General features: G+C 40.2%; 2 protein-coding genes across 3 annotated transcripts in view; both read right to left on the bottom strand.

The window, feature by feature from the left end:
* The window catches only part of dhx36 (DEAH (Asp-Glu-Ala-His) box polypeptide 36), a 40,470-nt gene extending 38,155 nt beyond the window's left edge, over window positions 1-2,315 (bottom strand). For both annotated transcript variants that reach the window (XM_088428151.1, XM_088428150.1), the window contains exons 1-3: window positions 1,814-2,315; window positions 1,543-1,700; window positions 1,043-1,129 (exon numbers count right to left, since the gene is read on the bottom strand). In XM_088428151.1, the coding sequence (XP_088284277.1) occupies window positions 1,043-1,129; window positions 1,543-1,700; window positions 1,814-2,053 (485 nt within the window). In that variant the 5' untranslated portion in view covers window positions 2,054-2,315. The remainder of the gene's footprint in view (window positions 1-1,042; window positions 1,130-1,542; window positions 1,701-1,813) is intronic.
* A 2,487-nt stretch (window positions 2,316-4,802) lies between these two features.
* Window positions 4,803-19,973, bottom strand: LOC148415519 (putative G protein-coupled receptor 149). The gene is made up of 5 exons (XM_088428280.1): window positions 18,927-19,973; window positions 16,960-17,141; window positions 16,033-16,535; window positions 9,935-10,078; window positions 4,803-8,611 (listed from the first exon to the last, which is right to left on the bottom strand). Exons 1-5 carry the CDS (start codon window positions 19,814-19,816, stop codon window positions 8,105-8,107), a joined length of 2,226 nt encoding a protein of 741 aa, XP_088284406.1. The 5' UTR covers window positions 19,817-19,973; the 3' UTR covers window positions 4,803-8,104.
* Between the last annotated feature and the right edge of the window lie 1,967 nt (window positions 19,974-21,940).

Raw genomic sequence — 21,940 nt, 5'->3', positions numbered from 1 at the left:
AATTTAAAGGTGAAGAGCTTGCAGGAAGGCTTGTCTCAAGATTTGAATCCTAAATCATACCACTGCAAGGCATACACTCTGATTAGTTCACAGTGCTAACATTTTTTTTCAACATTCTTTCATTATCTTACAGCAACGATGACAAATTACAGCATTTTTTTTCTTTTTTTTTTCCGTAGCCTCTTTGAACTCAGCCAGTATTGAGGGGATGACGGTGGCGACAATGCAAGTTACAAAAATAATGCTCCGAGATTGTGACACCAAGAGCACATTCCGAATCTAACATACATCTTGCTGGAAAGTATAGGACCCAAGTAAGCTGTGTGGCTATATGGTCAAGAAGCCTCCAGTCGTTAGACTGAAGCACAATATAACTGAAATAGCTTGCTACAATTAAAATTAAATGTGTGGCAACACTGTTAGGGAAAACCTTGAAATTGCAGGAGATTAAAGAGGAAGTGATGCCAATATATATATATATTTTTTTTATGTGTTCTTTTTTTTACTCAGACCACCATCCTAAATACAGCACTCTGATTGACACTACATTTTGTGGAATATGAATTAAGCAACAAAAACCAAAATCCAAATACTTAGGGTTCAAGTAACGACCAATATTGGCTCCACAATTTTTTTTAAGTTTGGTTATGCGATGTTCACAAGCTGAGCTTTGATGAGTGTGGTGTCATTTTCAATCAACAGCAACTAAGAAGATAGCTGCACGTTGAGATGGATGGGAAAACAAAACAGACTTTGCTAGTTAATGCATATTCCACAACAGTAATATTATTCAGAATATTGTGTTTGGATTAGTGGGGGTACATAGAATATGAAAAATTGGGGTTGACTTCCCTTTCAAGTAGAACAGTCACATCTGCCTCTAAATGTGTTGCATTTGTAATTGGAACCAAGAATGAAATTTACACACATTATAAATGTAAACATCTTATGTACCTCCATCGAAACACAAATCTCTGCAGTCTCTGCAGTTGAGTCAGAGAGCTTCAGGAAAGTACCCGAAAAAAAAATATGCTGTAGTTACCGTTTCTTGTGTGTTGCATCAATATCTTCATCTTCATCAAATTTCATCTTTTGTTTTTCCTCTTCAGGCATGTCTCCGTCGAAGTAGCTGCACAAAGCACATTGGTCACTGCTCTCAACAGCTTGCATACTGATCATCATGCACCACATTCCAGACCATTGAACAAGTGGTTCTCAAATGGAGGTACGTGAAGGTGATACGTGAGGTTTTAACAGGGTTTCTGTAGGCACCAAAAGTAATTTAATGAAATATAATGCTGTGTCATTAACAGTACATCCTTCTTTTCAAAATAAGAGGACATGAAGCAAGTTATTGCTCGATTGTGCTCTTTTGACTGCAAAATGTTCCATGCTTTTATTTTGTAGTTTCACAAAGATGCGTTGTAATTAGTGGCACAATTTTCCAGCTGACGAGTCAAAAAAAATAACACAGGATGTTAGATGATCTTCTAGGTTCGCTGTAGTATCTATAGATGTCAAAGCCATCAAATGAATTCTCACCAGTGACCACTTTTACTGTGAGGTGCACGCCAGCTGTCCGATGAAGAGCCTCCCACATCTCTGTTGGGTCTCTGAAGACCTGGCCGGTCATTCTGGACTGAGTCGAGTAGTTTGATAATGTGTTGCTCTCTGGCCTCATCCATCTGCACCACTGCTCGCTGCACACATGTGAAAACACAAGTTATACACATTATTTGAACATAACGTGGTTAAAGCAAATTCAAACGACCCCTACTCAAAGAAACTTGAGAGAATTCGTTTTTAATCATACCGATCTCCGGTCAGCTTGTTTCCTTCTCACGGCTCCGTATCTTGCGTACCACATGCCAATCTCTCGGCCCTTCAAATGTGATGGATGGCGACCACCGTTGTCCTGCTCCAAGCTGCCACTCGAACCACCTCCCCGACCGGCTCTTTCTCTGCTGCCATCACGGGAGCCTCTACTGCTACCGCTACTAGTACCCCCTCTTCTGCCTCGTCCACCACCTCCGCCTCCGAATTTATAACTCATTACGCCGCGAGAATCACAAGCGGCTTTGGCACAAAATAATTGAACTTGTCAACACAACAGTTAGCAAGCAGCATTAGCTTGGTGCTAAGCGGCTCAACTGGAGGAACGCCGAAGACTTACTTAAAAAAAAAACAAAGCTCACTAGCATTAGCGTTGAATATTTAATATTCTAAGATATTATTCCTAATATGTCGTTTGGTAATAATGCAACAAATGTGCAGTTATCAGCTATTCAAGTGCATTTTTCCGTCGTGTCGCACATTATGGCGTCACTGGTGAAGGTGGCTTGAAAATGACGTCTCGAGCTGTGATTGGTTTAACCGAATAAGGGGCGGGGGGTAGATAAATAGATAGATAGATAGATAGATAGATAGATAGATAGATAGATAGATAGATAGATAGATAGATAGATAGATAGATAGATAGATAGATATGTAATTAACTAATAACAAAATAATATTCACCTAATGAATATTTCACTTTTTATTTATTTATCTATTTTTTAGGACAAAGTGTGCAAAGTAAGCTTATGACCTCTCGCTTGTGACCTGTAGATATTTATTAGATTAATTCCAAGCAGCGACCAATGGTACAAAGCGGGCTCATGTCTTGCTGATGCATCAGGCCGGGTTGACCCTCTCTTAAAGGTTGCAACCAAATGAAAACAATCTAGCTTACGTACCAAACTTTATCAAGCCAAGCGCCACCACTTAATATACTTATTAGTATGGTATAATGTTCCCCCAGCCTGAAATTGAAACATTTGAAACATTTTCCATTACATATCCGCTTTAAAAACAGAAAGCAATTTTTTTTCTGTTTTGTTTCCTTATTTTTGTTGATACTAGCTCAAAACCAATATTTGCAATCTGATGTTCCTCACATCATTATTTTTTTTGGTTGTTCATTCTCACTTACCGGTGCTTGTATATAAAAGCATGGAGAGATGTGCATTAAACATATAATATTAATATGATTAAGACTGATTAAGAATGATTAAGACCTCAAAAGAACAAAAAAACAATTCCAGCCACCTATTTGAAATCTAAAAGAAACAAGGAGAAGTCCATTTATTTGTGGATAACACACCCTGTGATTAATTGGAGGTACGACAACTATTATAAAAGAAGGCGCTTCTTGATGGCATCTATTATATTGTTGTGTGTTCTGGGAAAACAAAACCGATTTGTGATTGCCAGGAGGCAGAAAACATATCAGTGGTGCTTAGAACCGAATCTCCTACCAGACTGCAGGACAAAATTTGAAGACCTGGAGCTGAATGCGAGAGCCGGACATCAAGTGGGAGAAAAGCGTAGAGAGAGAGAGCTTTTCGAATTAAAGAAAAGATTGTGAGGGATAGGGCGGTGAATTATTTTTCCATTGCTCACCGCTGATGATTTCTAGTCTGCGCACCTTGGTTTCGTTGCCTCGGGGCGACCAGCGATGCATACAAATAAAGCTGTGGGCCTGTTGAATCATAAAAAGCCTGAGGTGAAAAGATTTTTTTCTTACATTAATATTTAGTAGTGTAATGAATAACGCAGTAGAGCTATAGGCTTACTATTCGAACATATGCAGGTTTCTTTTTTGTGACTGTGAAAGGTTGTGCGTGGGATAGGATGTGAAATCCCTTGGATGCAACGAGAAGAAGTCGGAGCATTTTATTTTCATCATCTTCCATGTTATCATCACCTCACTCACCCTTTTAAAATATAGTTGCCAAGGGGAGATATTATTAAAACAAAGTTTGAACTGCTTGTACACAAGTAGGTCACTGGAGTGCCGGGCCATCATATAAATTGAAACAATCAAGTATATTTTGTGAGCTTTCTGTTTAGAAAAAGTGTGAGTGAGCCATCCTGAATCGGGCCTCTCTGCGATGTAATAGTAGGACCAATTTGAATGACGCCACCCCGATCTGCCAGGTAGACTCAGTCAAAACTCACCATTTTAAATTTAAATTTTAAATATTCGTTGAGTTTATTACTTTGACTAAAATCAAATAAAATCGTGATTGTCCAGATTCACTGGGAAAAAAAAATCAAGATTTTATATTTTGACCATAGCACCCTCTGCTATTTCAGACTGCCCTGCTAGTCATGCTAACAAACGCCGATTAGCGCCATAGAACAGACCTGTGGGTAATTATATCGTCCTTATTTTCTTTTAACTAAAGAATATCGTTTTTTTTTTAATGAATCTTAACAGCAGAAATGAATGTGTCATTAAGCTTTTGTATAACATCACAGGATTGCAACATATGAATGCCTAAAAGGATTTTTTCTTGCTTTTTTTTTCCTCCTAAGAAGGAATCCCAGTTGTGTGTCATGTGCTGAGCCAGATGGCTGACACGAATGAATAAACATGCAGCATCTGATATGCAAACCCTTGATTTCCCAACGCCAAGAAAGCAAAACTTCTATTGATCAATTTAACACAAGTATTAAAGAGATACTAAACTTTTAAAATCCATTTTCAGCAGTAAAACGTTTAAGTGGAGTCTATAATTAATTTGATAAGATTATTTTTTATGTACAACTAATACTTGTAAAAATATGTATTTCCAGTTGCACATGAAAATGACATCATGTGCTCAAGGCTCAGGACATGACCAATCACAGCTCACCTGTTTTCTGGGTTTGGTCATGTGACGTTTGTAAGCTGAGCCCTGATTAGACCATGAGTTCTAAGTACATGTGCTTTTAAAAGTAGTAATTGTATGTGAAAGAAATAGTTACCTAATCAAGTATAAACAAAACATTAACTTTTTATTGCTTAAAATGGCTAAGTCATAAAAGTATTGTTTTAATTAGAAGTAAGGTGCGAGTGGATAATTGAGTTACAGTACTTCAACTCGTATCGGCCGCGCTTGAATGCTTCGCTTGGAACTTTTGGCACCATAAAAGCTGAAATGGCCAAATTCAACTTTCACATTCATTACAACTGCTGCGGTCCTACAGCAATTCTCAGGCGTCTTGCCTGGCATCAGTGGAAATGGAAATTCTCTGCAGTCGAGTCGTAGGCAGTTTTCTGATAATGAATCTTTAACGACAACATTCTTCAGAAGGAAGTAACATGTTGCAGCTGATGAGGTGCGATCGCCAACAGAAAATTGAGGAGCCTGCAAATGACTGCCTCAAAGAGATATACATCATCAAAAACATCACATGAACAGATTATCTTGAAATTGGTCTGCAACATGCAGACACACACACACACACTCACACATGGAAATATACTTCATTATCTGGGAAAATGAAGGCATATTTGGTTATGACAGATGCTCGCTGGCAAAATAAGAATTCAAATTGGTGTTAAAATGCACAAAATGACTTCTGGAATGCCGGTTGAGAATTTATGCATGCAGACAGACGCCCTTGTGGCATATTGATTGGATAGAAAGTGAGCCCCACATTGTTCCTGTGATTGGGGGTACTATACAATCTTATGTGCCGGAAAAAAAAAAAAAAACACTGTAAAATGAAACTATCAGAGTCCTCTTGTCATACCTTCGATAATGCCTCTTTTCTAAGTGCGTGTCCCCTCCGCACCAGTGGTTATTTTTCTTTGCAGTCTTTTCATTTTATAACACAAACATTGACACACATAATAGATATAAAGAAAGCGCAAGGAGAAATGCGGCATAATAAAAACAAATACGGTGCAGTATGAACACTTATGGCAGCCATATCACAAAACATTACTATCATCTAGCTTCCGCTCTTATGTGATCAAGTTTATATAATGAAACATGAAAAAAAAAGCGATGAGTCAGACCCATGGTCATCTGACCCCTCTTCTAGCAGCGCGGTCATTGTTGACAACAGACATGAGACCGCATCGTCAGCCTTGAAAAAATGTCGAAATCCATTTATTACTGCCTGCATCTAGAGAAAGTCAAATTTTCTTCAACAAACCTACTTTATCTTCGCCTCTAACAAGCACAAAACACATATTGTACTCTTTGACGTTAGTTTGCTTTTATGTTGGAATTACCTGGAAGCAAAAATGACTAAATAGCAACAAGTGGATGGGTGTTCCCAAAAGAACCAAAAACAGGGTCTCTGGAGCTATCAGCTATTTTAACTTCATGCTTTTTAGAACTGTGATAGTAATAATGCATTTTCAATTGCACATTAAGAGAAAATTAATTGGAACATGAAGCAACATATCGCTAATTGTGTTTAGCGACTCCTTTGGGAAATGCTTTATGCTCTCAGTTTGATACATTTTATCCAGACGTGCATTGTTATCCATGATGATCTTTTCCAGTAGATGAGTAAGAAATAAAATGGTATCACCGAAAAGGTAGGCAAACAACGGAAGGTGAGGCACAATCAGGAGAAGCAAAACAATACTTTGACTGAAAATCTCAGTGGTTTATGCCCCTAGTGTTGCCTTTAGAAAGCTGCCAATACCATGCACCAGAAAAGCCCATAGTCCATAAATGAAAGTCCTGTGAATTAGCCGGATTTTGTCTCACCGTCACCTTGCCTACACTTCAGCTCATCCATGATCCTGAACAGGACAGGCAGTAGAAAATTAACGGAGCGTAAAATGTGCGTAAAGTGGAAAGCAAGACTGGGAAATTAATCAATACAGTTGAGCTAAAGGGCAAAGCTCTCAGTTTACCAGGCAACCTCGATGCCCACTCTCGCCCAGTTACAGAATTAGCTTGTGACTGTAGAATTTAAAAATGGGCAGTGCAACCAAATCTAGACACAGTAAAAAAAAAAAGTGCCCTAAGATTTACATGTTAACATAAAAGATCAGGGAGTAAAGATTTCCTAAGGTCTGTTTGAAATTAATAATCATGAATATGTTTTGTAATTATACAACTAGGAATTTGTCCATCACAGTTGTATTCAAAACTAGGTTTTCATGACGCATTCCGAGTTTTGCTGAAACTACCAAAGCTCGAGGCATCGCAGATGTAGTTACTCTATCCACCGCTGGGGCTACCGGAAGTATTGTCATGAAAAAAAAAAAGGCTACGCCATAGATATACTGTACAAATCTTTTTATGAGATGAATGGAAAAGTCAATGATGAGCAATATTTTTGAATATGAGAAGGAAGAAATGTTGATACAAAAGCCGACAGAATCCTCAAACCTTCAACAGAGGATGCTAACAATGTGGCCGTGATTCATACGGCTTCTGTGAAATCACCAATCCGATCGTAATCAAAGACGCGAGGGCGTTCGATGCCAACAGTAGAGGACAAATTCAGAACTGCATATCTATTATCTAATCGCTTTGCAATGACAGTTACGCTTTGTACAAGGGGTTCTAAAGGTCTCAAGAAAACTTTTCAATCTTCACTCCCTGACCTTTAAACGGTCTTTTTTTTCATATTCTTGAGAAATTACAATAACACAGTGATTTACATCGACCCAGTTTGGTCAGTGGAACAGCCTTAATAACAAGCAGCATTGAACTGAGTCAGTAATATGCGCTGGAACATGGGTAGTTATACACTGTAATTGACTAATGACCAGTCCCTGCTGTGTCTGCTTTTGGTCCAAAGTCTGCCAACCCCATGACCCTGAACAGGATAGCAACAGCAATTTAAAGGATGAATGGATCGATGGATGGCTCGGAGGAAAAGATGGCAGCCGGAGTGTAAAATTGACAAAATTGGTGATGCTCTCAAATTACATTCAATTTATATTCCCACTCTCTGTATTGTCCTAAACTCTGACTCTGTAAATGGAAACTATGTTGACAGATGGGAGCCAGGTGAGGTGTCTTGCGCATCTATTATGGATGATTCCGAGATGTCTCCCCAAGAATGTCTTCGGGGCATGTCGAATTTAGAGCCGGCCTTCAGGCTGTCCCAAGACATACTGGCGGGGTTGTGTCTCACTACATTGTCTAGCAGTGACCCTCGGGGAGGTGGGACAGGACACGAAAGTATGTCGCACCCAATATGCCCATTTAATGGCGTCTGGTGAATGACATATTCTGATGGGCCAATTGTGTCTGTCTAATAACGGTGAGAAGGTGTCAATGGAAATCAGCTATCAAATGACTGGACAATCAAATACATTTTAGTCCTCTGCATCTCCAGCTTGTTTTCTGTAGGCCTCGTTGAGCAGCTGGATTTCCTCTTGATACCCCGAGCTCCCTTGCGTCTGTCTCCGACTGTTCTGCCGATGGGCCTCCACCGTGTCGGGTATTGTGATGTTGATGGCCTCAGTCTCGGGGTTACACGTGGTAGGGATGAGTAGCGAATAGGAGGCCGTCTCGCCCAGGTCGCAGGAAACAAATCGGTTTTCCCTGCGTGAGTAACGGAGTGACGGCGACCGGGCGTGGGTGGACGACTGGCTGATGTTGGATACAATGGAGACGCTGTCCATGGCTTCCTCATTATCGCAGATCTCCAGGACCTCCAGGTGGATCTTGACGTTGGTGTCCCCTACCCCGGTTCCAATGCCCATTCCGATGTCCATGCCCATACTGACACCAGTGATGTTTACATCGCCTGTCTGGCCACTTGACACTTTGTCATCTGCGCTGGGCTCATGGCCGACCGATTTGGAGCGGTACACCTCCACCTGTAAACAAACTGGAGATTAACATAGCATAGCATATGCCACAGAAACAAATGTAAATTCACAATTCTGAAGCCTACATAGACGGACTAAGGTCATTTAAAACTGAAAACCTTTGGACATGTTTTTTCTCACTTATCACTATTTCTCAATCCAATGATGTGCCTTCCTGTAAAATATTTTTTCTGCCAAATTTTTGGATGATACAGAGTGCTGTGACACCCATTTCTGATTTACTAATTTATGGACCTACATTTGTTGTGGCGTCTCTAGGCATATTTTATGCAGCCACTCCAGAGGATAGATTGTGTCATACCATCTGTTTTTTTTCTATCCCTTCTGCCAGAGAATCGTATCGCAATATGCATCCGGATCACAAAATTAAGTCATAAAAAGTTTTGCAATGGATACATTATAACACTTTATTTATTTTTTTAAAGGGCGTTATATTCTATTTAACTTGTTCTTAATTTGAAAAGAAAAGTGTACTGTTCCTGTCACAGCATTAAAAAAACATTAAAGTAGATATGCAACAGAAACTTCAAATATCACGTAAAATGCTTTTACGTATCCTCAGGGCCCATTTGAGAACCACCGAATAACAATTTTGCGTGTGTTGTGTGTGTAGGTGGCTCAGTGGAGCAGTGAATAGCACAGCCACCTCACAGTTAAAGGGAGCCGAGTTCAAATCCACCTCACTCTGGCCTTCCTGTGTGGAGTTTGCATCTTCTCATGCAGCCTGCAGTCAATATTTCACTTTGTGTATGGTGAAATAATATTACATACACACTTTATACAAATAATTGAAATATATAGATGAATTTTATTTGACTTCATCCTCGTTTTACTAGAGGTAAATACACTTAGAATTATTTTCCAACTTCAATTTGGCAAGTATATACGATACAATACATTGGCGTACACACAACATTCTCAAATACTGTATGTAAATCAATTAACAAATAAATGACATGGCTAAAATGTGCAAAATATTTTGTATTACGTATTTCATGCAGTGCATATCTACACCATAGCGCTACTGAGTGGTGCCAGTAAATTCAGTAGATAACTCTCCTGAGGTGAGTTAAAAACACTTGAAAGTACCATGAAATATAATCCCGCTAAATTGGCAAACATTCCAGTTATCACCGAAAAAAAAAATGTGATTTGAATGGATAAATATTTTTATTGTTTCAGAATATAAAATGAAATCCATTTATCGCTGACAAAAAAATAACAAATAAAGAAAATGTGACGCTAATAAATAAATAAAGAAATAATTTATATAAAACAGAATATAAAACAAAATAGGAGAATTCTGCATACCCTCTTGGAATTTTGGGGGGAGATTTTTAGTCCATCACTGCTGACCTCGTAGGTGGACAGGGAGAGGGTCTTTCCAGTGGGGGCTTGCAGAGACACGGTTCCCTGGAAGGCGCACAGTGGTATGGACAGACCAGCTGATGATCTCTACATTAAAAGAAAAGTCCATTGAAAATTATTTAACAAAACAAATTACTCAAGGTGCACTATTATTCATCAGCAGTAATGTGTAAGCTTCTCATAGCTTTTGCACATTATTAGTTCATGACAACTTGGCAAAATATATCTACATTTACTTACTTGGTAAGTTTTGCTTGATCGGTACGTTTTAATAAGTACAGTACAGTACTGTATTTACCTCAGTTGTGCATTTATTTTGAAAGTCAATTTTATTTTGGCAGCTCGTAACACCTGACAACGAGCTACTTCCGGTTATTTGGCCGTGTTCACTTAAGACTGCAGGCAGGTGGCCCACCTACGCATATCGAAATGAAATTTTCCCTTCCTCGTTATTTTTTATTTTTTTTTACTTTGAATTGACAAACCAAAACGTCCCTCAGAGGTGCAAATGTAATTTTAGGAACTTTTGTTCGCCTCTGTCAGGACATTGTTCTGGTAAGGATGTATTTATTGTCAAACATTTCATTTGTTAACTTGCTAGCTGCCAAGCTGTTAAAATGATCTAATGACAATTCTTTCTATTAAAGGGTTGCTTACTAACTGCCGAAAATGCACAGTTGGCCATCGTAAAGTTAAACAGGTATGTAACCTCCCTATTTTGTTTAGTGAGTTTTGTTTGGGTGGTCTTAAGTATTTTTTCAAAATATTTTAACACATTATTTTGGCTTGTGCAGTGTACGTCAAATTTACCCCAAATTTTCTCATGAAAAAACGATAAAGTTTCCTATGATTTGAAGCGAGTGTTATTTGTCCTCAATAATCCAGCATTCAATCTACTAAACTCAGATTTAACTGACTTTGAATCAAATTTGGCCTGACTGTCCAATTGAGAGAAAATTATGCAATAATCATCAATTGCTTCCGCAGAATGTTTTATTCTGGTGGGAGTTAGCACATAGTTTGATGGACAACTGCATTCTGATTACCTTATGTTACTAAAGACGGGCAAAATGATGCCTGACTTGATACGCTTGGCTGCGATTCCATTATGACAGTACACTGATTTACATTCATTTATTACAGATGCAGGGTAACCTTCATCCGAGGCTGCACCCTCACACATAATCATTCATTATTTGATTTTCTGGCGGATCTAACCTAAATAGATTTATGCCTCCACAACGCACTGACTCCCATCTGTGTGCTCATCACGCTGATGGCTTCTAAGCATTATTTGATTTACTTGACAATGTGTCTTGAGCGTTCAAGTCTCACTCCCTCCTTCTTCCCGCACTCATTCACACTGATAAAGAGACACGGACAAGGTAATGGAGCGGCATTGACATCCTCTTTTGTCTCTAATGTGCACCATCTCCACAATCATTACAGAAAAGGCTGCTAATGTAAATAATGTAGAAGCCTTAATGACACCCGCCACAGTCTCTCCCTGCTGTCTCTTTTGCAAACAGAGGAGCTACAGCTCAATTATTTAGTGATAAACCTGCCATAAAATAACTGCAGTTTGGGCTGCAATTAAATAATCACGTAATCTTTGTAGAAACAAAGAAGATGGAGACCACCAATGTCTGGCTGAAACACAGTTTGGGATTATGATAATTGCAGGGTTTTTCCTTTTAGATCTGGGCAATTATTTTATTATTTATTCATTTGCGTGCATTCATCAATACTATTTATATATGTAGTGAATCATCATCTGCATCAGTCTTTGTTCAAATTCCATTTGTGTTTAACGACATTTTATTGCAACTGATCCAAAAATTGCCACTTAGGTTCGGATCATGAATATGAGTTACGGATCAGATCGTTTTTTGCATCAGAAAATAAAAGATAAAAAGAACTTCATTTATTTCATCATACATTTGCACATTTAAGACTCATTTAAGATGCAATTGCTTAGCCATCAATCCATATGTAAAAAGATATAAAATCAAATTATGTTGCTCTTAAATCTGTGTTCGCAAATTCCAACAGCCATATTTTACATTCTAAAAAAGCAAATTTAACAATGAATTTGGTTTTGGGTTAAAAATGAGAACAATACAGACCAAAAGACCTATGTCTGTAATTTTATTTCCGCTTAAAACAGTTTAAATGAGGCTTTGCCTTGGCTCACCCTACATTCTTTATTTATTTTTAATACCGGTGGCCTAATGACAATGTGTGGGTCAACCTGATCTAAAGCCAAAATCACCACTGACTAGTTACTTGACTTTTTTTCGCAAAATGCCAAATTCTCAAAATGCAAACCATGCAGTGAAAAAAAAATCTTAAAAGAGAATCTTAAAAGCTAACCCTACCTGAGTGTAAAATCACTCCACAAGTATATCTAATGCTGTCACCTGTCAGACTCAGTCCGCCTCAATCAATGTTGCATTTGCTTTGTTGTTTGCAGTTTATCGATTACAGTTTGGTAGCGTCTCGACGCATTCATGACGGACTTTCGTTTCATTGTGCACGCTGCGACCATATAACAGCATCTATTTCCATGAATGGATGTGCTCGGAGAAAGATCAAAAGATTCCGATTTCGCTTCATGCGAACGCACGATAAAGCCTCCCGGGGAGCGGCATGGCAAACTTGCTCACCGACAGAGTCTGAAGTCACTGAGAGGCTAAAGATGTCTTTAAGGTTTAATTCCACCTCTCTCTATGGAGGCTGGAGGCCAGAGGGGTTGGCAGTACGCAGCAGAGACAATGGATAATGACATCTAGCCCACTAATGAGCAACAAAACACAGCCAGGCGCACCATAAATCACAAACTTTGTTGGTGATGTATAGCTTTGCGGGTCCCTGCAGCTTGCACGCTAGTATAAATAAGCTCTTTTTCATGCACCAAGGGGAGTGGGAAGATTGTTAATTTTGCCATTTTTCAGGCTTACTGTGCTTCTTCATACAGTTGACGGGGGTTTGTTTACTCATCTGCACAGTGCACCAGGAGTTATGAGACGAGGTCTTTTTTTTTTCTAAATACATGTTTAGGGTGACATGATATAGTACTGTATGTAAAGTAGGTCTGAATCATTTTTTTCCCCCACAAATTATGGTGCATTCCATGCTGTACAAATCCATACCACCTCCCCTCTTTTTATACTCTACGTGCTTAATGATACAGTATGAAAACAAGATGTTTTAACATAATTACTTTACCTCATTAGTAGCAACATGACAAGATGTTTTTCTTTTTTTAAAAGAAAATCTGTCAAAGTTCAGAGAGTATGAAAAACTACTTTAACCAGAGTACAACGCAAAAATAACTTTGAAAATCAGTCGGAGTGTTCTAGAGAAACTAAAAAATGTGTGTGACCTTGAGAAAGTCTGGTCAAACGACTCCTTCAAATGAGGAAAAAACGGGATAACGTTATTATTTCTCAGCGTTCTTTTCAATACTAACCTACTTTGTGAAATTTCCCCTAATTTTCCGGGCAGTCCGAAACACCTTAATATGTTAGCGTCATGTTTCGAGCATCAACACCTGCCCTAAAAGCGCCACTAAACTAGAGCAGATGGAAGATTATTGGTGAAAAATAAGCGGTGTGAGCAGCAAAGTAGGTCATCTAAGAGAGCAATTAATTGTTTTTTTTCTGCTAATTTATTTGTCATTGGGTATTTTAGAAGAATTTGATGTTCTCATTCAAAGCTATTTAGAAAATTCCAAGAAGATAGCTACCACTTGCCATGTTGCTACTATTAGCTTGCTAGCAAAAAAAGATGCATCTTTCCCTTGCCAGGAAGGATTTACAGCACAAAACCCACCTGGGTTTTATCTCTGACCATGGTAAAGGAATCATGGTTAAAGTAATCCCATTTAAATATCAACATAAAACATTTCTGGAGTGTGTTCATTTTTCTTTTATACTTTACAGTTTTCCTTTGTCCCCTATTGGCCACTACTGGAAGTAGTATAATATTTAAACTCATTAACTGCCATTGACGACTATAGTCGTTAAAATAATGTAATATCTGACAGCAATAACTGACCCAAACCAGCGAAGCCTGAACAAGCACACGCTGTAATAGGCAGAATTTTGTTACAGTGAAAAAATAGGCCGCACCAGTTGCATATACAGAAGGCAGCAGTCATCATCTTCGACTTAAACAAAATGCAAAGTGAGCGAGCCGACGCCTGACTGTGGATGCACGCTCGGTGAATTTGACACCCTTTTCAAGCTAAAATGTTTTAAGTGGAGCAGAGATAAAAGTGTGTGCTTGTGTGTGTGTGTTTGTACTTTATGCATAAAACTCCATGCGTATTTCACTTCAAACTCTAGGCAAATGTTTAATCATTTCTACTCTCAAATCTCATTTCAACTGAGTTAGGGAATGAAACAGGAAAAAAAAAAAAAACGAACATTGTGTGATGCTGTGTTTAGTCGACTGCCTTCACAATGTCCTTGTATTGTGTTCCGAGTAAACCATTACAAAAACATGTTAGCCTCTAATGGATAAATCCAATTAATATAGACATGAGTACACATCACAGCCTCCAACACCCCTGCCCGAGGAAGTCAATAAATAGATCCCAGCCCAACTGGAAGCTTAACTCTGTGGAGAAGCATGCAATGAATATTTGCGTTTGATTGACAGGCTGACATTTTCTGCCTAAAGCGTGGCTGACAGCACCTCGTTCGATTTCCCCGACTGGTCGCAATACGTTTTGAGTTCAGCACGGATCAAGAGATGTAGAGAGAGACATAACTAAGTAAAAAAAAAAACAAACACTCACACACTGCACAGATATGACAAACAGACCTTGCTAAGGCAGCTGTGCAGTTGAGAAAATTTGGATTAGCATGGATATACTGTAGACAAAGCAGTTTTATCAGAACCAATATACAGTATGTGTTATCGGAAAAAAAACATCTTTAATCAAAACATTTTACTCCTGCGCTACTGTATGTTCCTTATTCATTTCCATATTGACATTACTGGCCTTTATTAAATTAAACACACAACGTTCATGTAATCACTTTTCCAAGTGGTTTCTATCAATTATCTGTTGAAGTAGAATTGCCAAATAATTATTTATCTGACCAAGGAAAACATACACTACTAGACCTTAGTTCTGAAGAAAGAAAGAAGAACATCAATGTTTCGGAAGAATTAGTTAGTTCATTAATGCACAAAATTTGGGCTGCCCTATCCAATATTGATATTGGCTATCGGTCTGATATCGGCTCCTCAAATGTATCCAATTATATTGACCTGTATAGAAAATCTTTTGCATTCGCACTTATGTACAAGCACTCCAATCCATATTTCGTTCATATTGTTCTATCCAGCAAGGTCTGGATCTAGCGTACAGATTTTCTATGTGATATACCGACCATTGTTCACTTTTCTTTGTTTGAACGAGTTTCAAATATTTTTTGCTAAAATCTAAATAAAAGCATGTATCATTCCTGCTATTTTACCAGATTGATATCGGACAATAGTTTAGGTTGCAATAGCGATTGATCGATTGATACTAAAATGGTGTTGTATCAAAAACAGCATCAGGCAATGGAATACCTCGCAAGTTCCACCAATGATTACTTTAAAAAGTGTTGCCAGTAAAATGATGAAAGATTTTGATAATGGTTTGTCCACGTGTGCCCATAAAGGAGGAGATGCAGGTTCTACCTGCAGATTATCACATCCAAGAAAATGTGAACCGACAATAAACTGTTTAATTTCCCTTTGGACCAAATATAAACACATGTGAGGAGATTAAAAGCCAACCACTTTACAGTCCTAAATCTTGAATCGCTCCTAGTCAATCGACTTAAAGGTCAAGATATATAGCGTGCTAACGTAGCAATTGTTTGACTAGCATACAAAAGCTATGGAGAATTGAGTGCCATGGAAAAAAAAAAAAAAATCGATTCTCACCGGCCATTAACTACAAAACGACAGCTACAAATCGTTTCATGGAGTGTTCCGGTGTCAGAATTACAAACGGAACGTGCGGGCAAGGGTTTTACCTGTCTGGGTGTTCGCTCTGATTTGCTCCTGCACCACTCCCAATCTGTCAGCTCAATTTTCCGGCCCTCTTCATGCGACAGCCTCCTCTCCGAGCCCTCAAACACAGACGAAGTGTCTGTGAGGTGGCGCTCCTTCTCCCGATGATTAAGAGGTAGCGAGGGAACGTCGCGAAAGTCCTCTTCACCTCCGTGGTTCTCGCGGGGCAGCGGAGGACAATCAGCCAGCGTCTCTCTGACGCTTCCGACATCCTCTAACAAGAGGTCTGAATGAAAAGAGCTGTCCACGGGCAGTGTCGCACTGAAAGCGAAATTTGGGCCCAAGCTGCAGAGCCCACCGCTCTCCAGCGCGTCCAGACGACTGTTAGGGAAATCGTTGTTAAAGAGGCTGTGGTAGGCCCGCTTTTCAGCCGGCATGGCGGCGTGAGACATGGGCGCGTGAGACAGCTTGAACACCCCGCAGCCTTTTTGGAGGGAAAGGTTGAACTCGAATCTTCTTTTCATTGCTGTGAATAGAAGTTATGACAATTGTTGGTGTAGTGATACTATGTTGGTTTCCAATTTTAAAGAACATTTCTTTGCATTGATCAGAAATGACTGTAAAATTCCAGTTTGCTAATCATGGCAGGTCTAAAAATCTAAAAACACAAGCAGTGCAAACTTTGGCAAACTTATGCAAGTAATGCACATTTTTCTTTTAACTTGTGCATGCATTGAACATTGTGGAGATAAATTCATGTGGCGTTTTGGAGAAGAAAAAAGGACAGTTTTAGCATTTAGCTTGCCTGTATGTTTTTGCAAAAATGTTCACACGTATTTGCAAGTACATTCAAACGACTCTGCCGGTCAAAAACCTTTAGTCCACATTGGCAATTCTACGGAGCTGTATAATTGGGTCATTAGTCTGTACAGTATGTGATTCTTGGCTACCTGAAGGGTCCGATATCGGCTCGCGGTTGCAATTAATGAAGCAGCCGCACGGCATGTGGATCCAGCGTTTGGACAGCACAAAGAGCGGCGTGACGGCAGGCGCGAGCAACGTGAGGAAGAAGCCCAGCGTCTCAAGGGATGAGCTGCGTGCATTGGCAGCATGGCGCACCAGCATCAGAGTCTGTGAATGAAAGAGAGGAATGAAATGAATGCGAATGAAAGCTGAGCGAGGGCAATTCAATTTATGTGCGGCTGAAGATGCAGAAGATCATAGAGGGAAATGGGTTCTTTATCAGGGCTCCTTTTGAGAGAGCGTTACAATATTTTGGGTTTTGATGTCATTTTATTGCCAGATGTTTGAACAGGTTATTGTTATATTTTCAAAATGAAAATGTAAACAAGTACACACATGCATCATACTCCAATAGTTTTTAATTAATGTGGTTACCATATTTAATTTCAAGAGTTACTACATTCCATCTCATTGCACGACACAGATTCAAGCTAACCAATGCTGGTTGTTGCATAGCGGCCCCATTTTTATGTCAGTCAACTTATAATTCAGGTAATGCTAAAAAGAAGTCTTTTTTTGGGGGGGGGGCTCATGACCCATTAGCATTCCTTCAGAGATTACTAGCCTGTCAGTATGCATTTTGACAAATTCCACTCATCCATTTTCTTATTGTCAGTAACCTTTGTGAATTTCTCTTTTTTTATATATATATAAATTCAAGATTCCAAACAACGCGTGTTTAAATAATTTGCAAAACATGTTGCTTGCGCTGCACTGCGCTGACCTTGCGCTCTAAATGTGCTACATCAAGACCTGTGGACATATTACAAAAGATTTTGCTTGAAAGACTAAATTGTACACATGTACCAAATCCCTGAACTCACCATTTTCAATATTAATGGCCACCCTGGAGGAATACTTAATAAAAGTGGTCTTGTCAAGGCCAAAAGGCTTTTTAACTGATACTGTATGTCCTAGAATGAAATGTTCTTCCTGGGATCATCCTACAAATGCTTTAGTAGGCTTTGCAGCACCTAGTTAACACTCAAATGGGCGGACACTGATTCCTAAGCAAAAAAAAAAACAGGTGAAGGCTGAATACGACCATTTCATTTGGTAATCATCTACTGTATTATAGTTGACTTGTACCTTTTTTAGAGTCATCTATGAAGTTTTGTCTAATCTTGAGTAGTTTATCTTACTGCAAACAGTTGGTTTTAATGTTTTAATGTAAAAAAAAAATGATGGTTGTGTTTTGGTATTAGGGTCTTTTTCAAACAGGACCAAATAGGGCAGCAAACCATCCTACCAACATTGCAACTGTGGTTGAATTGGTTATCTGTGTGCATTGTACCACTCAATACAAGCATCAATGTTCATTTGCAATTGTAGATGAACATGAACTTGAATTTGCCATTCATGTCACGTCAGTAATTTCAACAAAATAGGCATTACTTAATATGGCAGCAATTTAAAAGACTACTGCAAACTGTTATTAATGATCCATTTTCTACAGCACTTGTCCTCATTAAAGTTGCAGTTGAGCTTAAACGTCCATGCTAACATCACAAATGGTAGATCAACACCTGTAGACATTGCAGTACTCGCTTATATTCTTAATCTTCTGCAAAGAATGACTTTTACTTTATTTTGGTATCAGTAGTGACCTTCATGTGTATGCTTGTTTATATGTTATACTGGCCCCAGGTGGCCAAGGCGTGCACACCATTAGTATCCGTATATAGAATGTACTGTATAGCTTTACAAAATTCATTTTTAAAGGTTGGAACTGTTTAATAGCATCTTCATGTGAATGTGAAACAATTATTTTACTAGTAGTACTTGCGCAAGTAACTGGCACTTGTTTGCTAAACGCACATTTTCGATGGAAATATGCATTTGCCATTCCGAGGTACGTGTTTAACGTTATGTGGTGCGTGTGTTGTTACTCATCATCATCGGCATCCACAAAGTAACCCTGACCACCGCCAGGATCATGGAGAAGCGCTTTTGCGCAAACACCACCGGCGAGTCTCCCACAACCGCCGACTTTTGCCGACAGACGGCCCCGGGGTACCCCTCGACCGCCTCCTTCCCCTCCTTGATCTCGCAGGTCGTCCCGCACGAACTCGGGCTCAGTTCGTTGTAGACGCCGAAACTTTTGTCCAGGCTGTCCCGAGACAGCGAGCGGACGTCGCTCAGGTATCCGGCGCACTGCACGCTCCTCTGCGGCTCTCCCGAGCACAGCAGTTGATAGGTGAGCGGCAGGAAGAAGAAGAGCAAGCCGCAAAAGCACAGAGAATACAAAAGGAAGAGGAGCAACGTGTAGAAGCTTTCACTTTCCGGGAAGCATCCGAGAGGAGCCTGCGCGAAGCTGCCCCAGCCGCACAAAGGCAGCACGCTGACGGCGAGGCTGACCGCCCACACGCCGGCGATAGCCCACATCACCCGGAGGGGCCGGCGGACGGAGCGAAGCACCCCGAAACGCTTGGTCACGTAAAAAGTGTAGCCGGCGATCAGACAGGCCTTCATGTTGCTCGAGACCCCCTGAAAGACGTAGAGGAGCCCGGCGAGGGTGCACAAACTGGCCGAGCCTCCGTCGCGCTCCCACTGCAGGAGGATGAAGAGGGAGAGCGGCACCACGCTGAGCAGGTCATCCACAGACATGGACGCCACGATGAGGCTCAGGGACGTCTTCCTTCGCATTTGGAGCAGGGACAGCAGCGAGTACACGCCGCCGACGAAGGTGGCGGCGGCGATGGTTACGCACAAGGCGAAAAGCAGCAGGCGGATGCGCCCCTCGGCCGTCACCTCGCCGGTGGAGTTGAGGTGCGGCGTGGACATCTTTCCCTGCTAGACGAATCGAAGGTTGTCACCAAAAGCAGACAAGACGAGCATAAAGCACATCGTGATGGTTGTTCAAATTTCTGACTTGGCCGCTCCAAGCGCGCCACTGTGGAGCCTCGCGTCCAGCTGCCGATGTGCGCACGTTATCGGTACCCACCCCTTTTTTCTTTTTCAGTCACGATGGGGCTGGGCTCGACATGCTCACTACTGTAGTACTTGTAGTATACGTGCGTCAAAGTGCTCCCGTGCAGCGCACTCCTCATTTCATGCACGTGGTCCACCTGAATACTAATCAGCCAGGGCCGGAGCAACGTCCTGGTCAGGGATCCAAAACCACCTGTCACTCTCTGGCCACATCCACACTTAAGGGGAAAAAAAGATAGTTACAATCTTTCTGCTATTTTCTCATGGATATTATATTCTACGTTCAGATTTGGTTTATGAAAAACGGGACAATTTGGAGTGTCCAATTCACCTCCCATGCTTGCTTTTTGGGATTGTGCGAGGAAACCAAAGAAAACCCTCTTGGGCACGGGGAGAAAATGCAAACTTCACATAAGAAGGCTGGAGCTGGAATAAAAAAAAAAAAACAAAACCTCCGAATACTTGAGGCCAGCGTGCTAACCATTCTGCCACCGTGCCGCCCATTAATTATACGAACAGCATGTATTTTACACAATGCCCAAAGTCAGGGAATGGCTTCATCGCTATGGAAAATTGAATGATGGAAAGATGTTTTTTTTCTGTAAACAATAAAGGTTGTGAAACTTTTATTGACATTTTAGTGATGATCTTTTATTAGAACGGTTGAGCTTGATTAGGTAACAGGGAAAGAAGCCAATTTTATAGAGCAATCACTCTTTTGTGCGCACCCCTTTTTATGCATGAATTGTTGAACTAATGATAAACAAAAACAAAAAAACCTTTGCCCATCTGTTCAGGATACCTGCCACCAATTGGGAATCGTTAGCGCAAATTACCTCATAGCACTCAAAAAAATTCTTCTGAAATTGACTCCAAAGTGTCTTGGTGGCCACCAAAAAGGTTAAAAATGAGATTTTAGATCTTGCATTACTGAGCCGATGTTTACACTTTTCATGTCAGTGTGCGCCTATCCCTCCCGACCGTGTCCTTGTTTTGTCGGTTTATGGGCTTTTCAAGGATTTTCAGCTACGAAGGACCACCATGTTTGTTGACAAGGTTCATGGCCTTTCACATGCTTTAATATGAAACTCATGTTCCATTTCTTAAGCACTTGTGTTGTATATCCTCGCAATGACAGCCCACGCTTGTAAAGTCTACTCCTCCTCTGCCACTCAATGATGTCATTGTACAGAGGTCGCTACGGTGCGGGAAGCATCCTCACTGGGGACATAAACATGAGTGTAAACATCTCTGACTTGTGGTCGGCTAATTGAGTTTGGGCTAAGTGACTTCGAGGCCGCCTAATGATTTTGCTCTCTGTGGAGCCACAGGGGCGCAGCGGGGAACATTAGAGGACAAAACGCAACTCTCGTGGGTGTACACACAAACACTGCAAACGCACATACCAACTGAGCCCAGTGATACACTGCAAGGTGACCTAGTTTGTGTGTTTTTGCATGAGTGTTCAATGTAAGGCAGTAATACAGTTTATTTCACTTAGTATGTGACCAATATTGATCAATTAATACAAAAGGTACAGTTAAGAATGCTTGGTGTAGATTCGGGGGACTTGCAAATCATTGCTTTGGGAAAATGGAACTCTAAACACAGATTTTGCTGCAACACATGCAGACAGGTCGTATACAGTATAACTGTAAGTAGTCATAGGCAAATATTTGTTTTATCTTTTGCAAAGGACAATTAATATTACTGCTGTACTAAGGATCACAGAGGAGCTCAACCTCTCTATGTTTGTCTTATACTGCCCTCATGTGGCCACGGTCTGAATACCAGATTGAGCAACACAGTTTCATTGGTGGATAGGCATTTATCTCATATAAAATTAAAAAAAAAAAAACAGTTTGGGCTGGTTTGATCTTACACACAATGGATTGAAGTAAATAAACACATATTCAAATAAGGACAATGAAAGTACCTGGCTCTTGCTAACGAAAGGCATTAAATGCAAGTTATCTT

Source organism: Hippichthys cyanospilos, chromosome 11 (genome assembly GCF_059441005.1).
Source record: "Hippichthys cyanospilos isolate Australia breed blue-spotted pipefish chromosome 11, RoL_Hcya_1.0, whole genome shotgun sequence".
In the NCBI taxonomy this organism is placed as follows: domain Eukaryota; kingdom Metazoa; phylum Chordata; class Actinopteri; order Syngnathiformes; family Syngnathidae; genus Hippichthys; species Hippichthys cyanospilos.
This window is presented reverse-complemented; position numbering and strand designations above follow the sequence as displayed.

Bases quoted from the DNA above. Each gene is read 5' to 3' on its own strand.
- LOC148415519 (XM_088428280.1), bottom strand. From the start codon at position 19,816: ATGTCCACGCCGCACCTCAACTCCACCGGCGAGGTGACGGCCGAGGGG. The intron at 16,536-16,959 runs GTAGCCAAGAAT...TTCTATTCACAG, and splicing joins GCCGATATCGGACCCTTCAG to CAATGAAAAGAAGATTCGAG. The intron at 8,612-9,934 runs GTATGCAGAATT...GTTTGTTTACAG, and splicing joins CCCCCCAAAATTCCAAGAGG to GTGGAGGTGTACCGCTCCAA.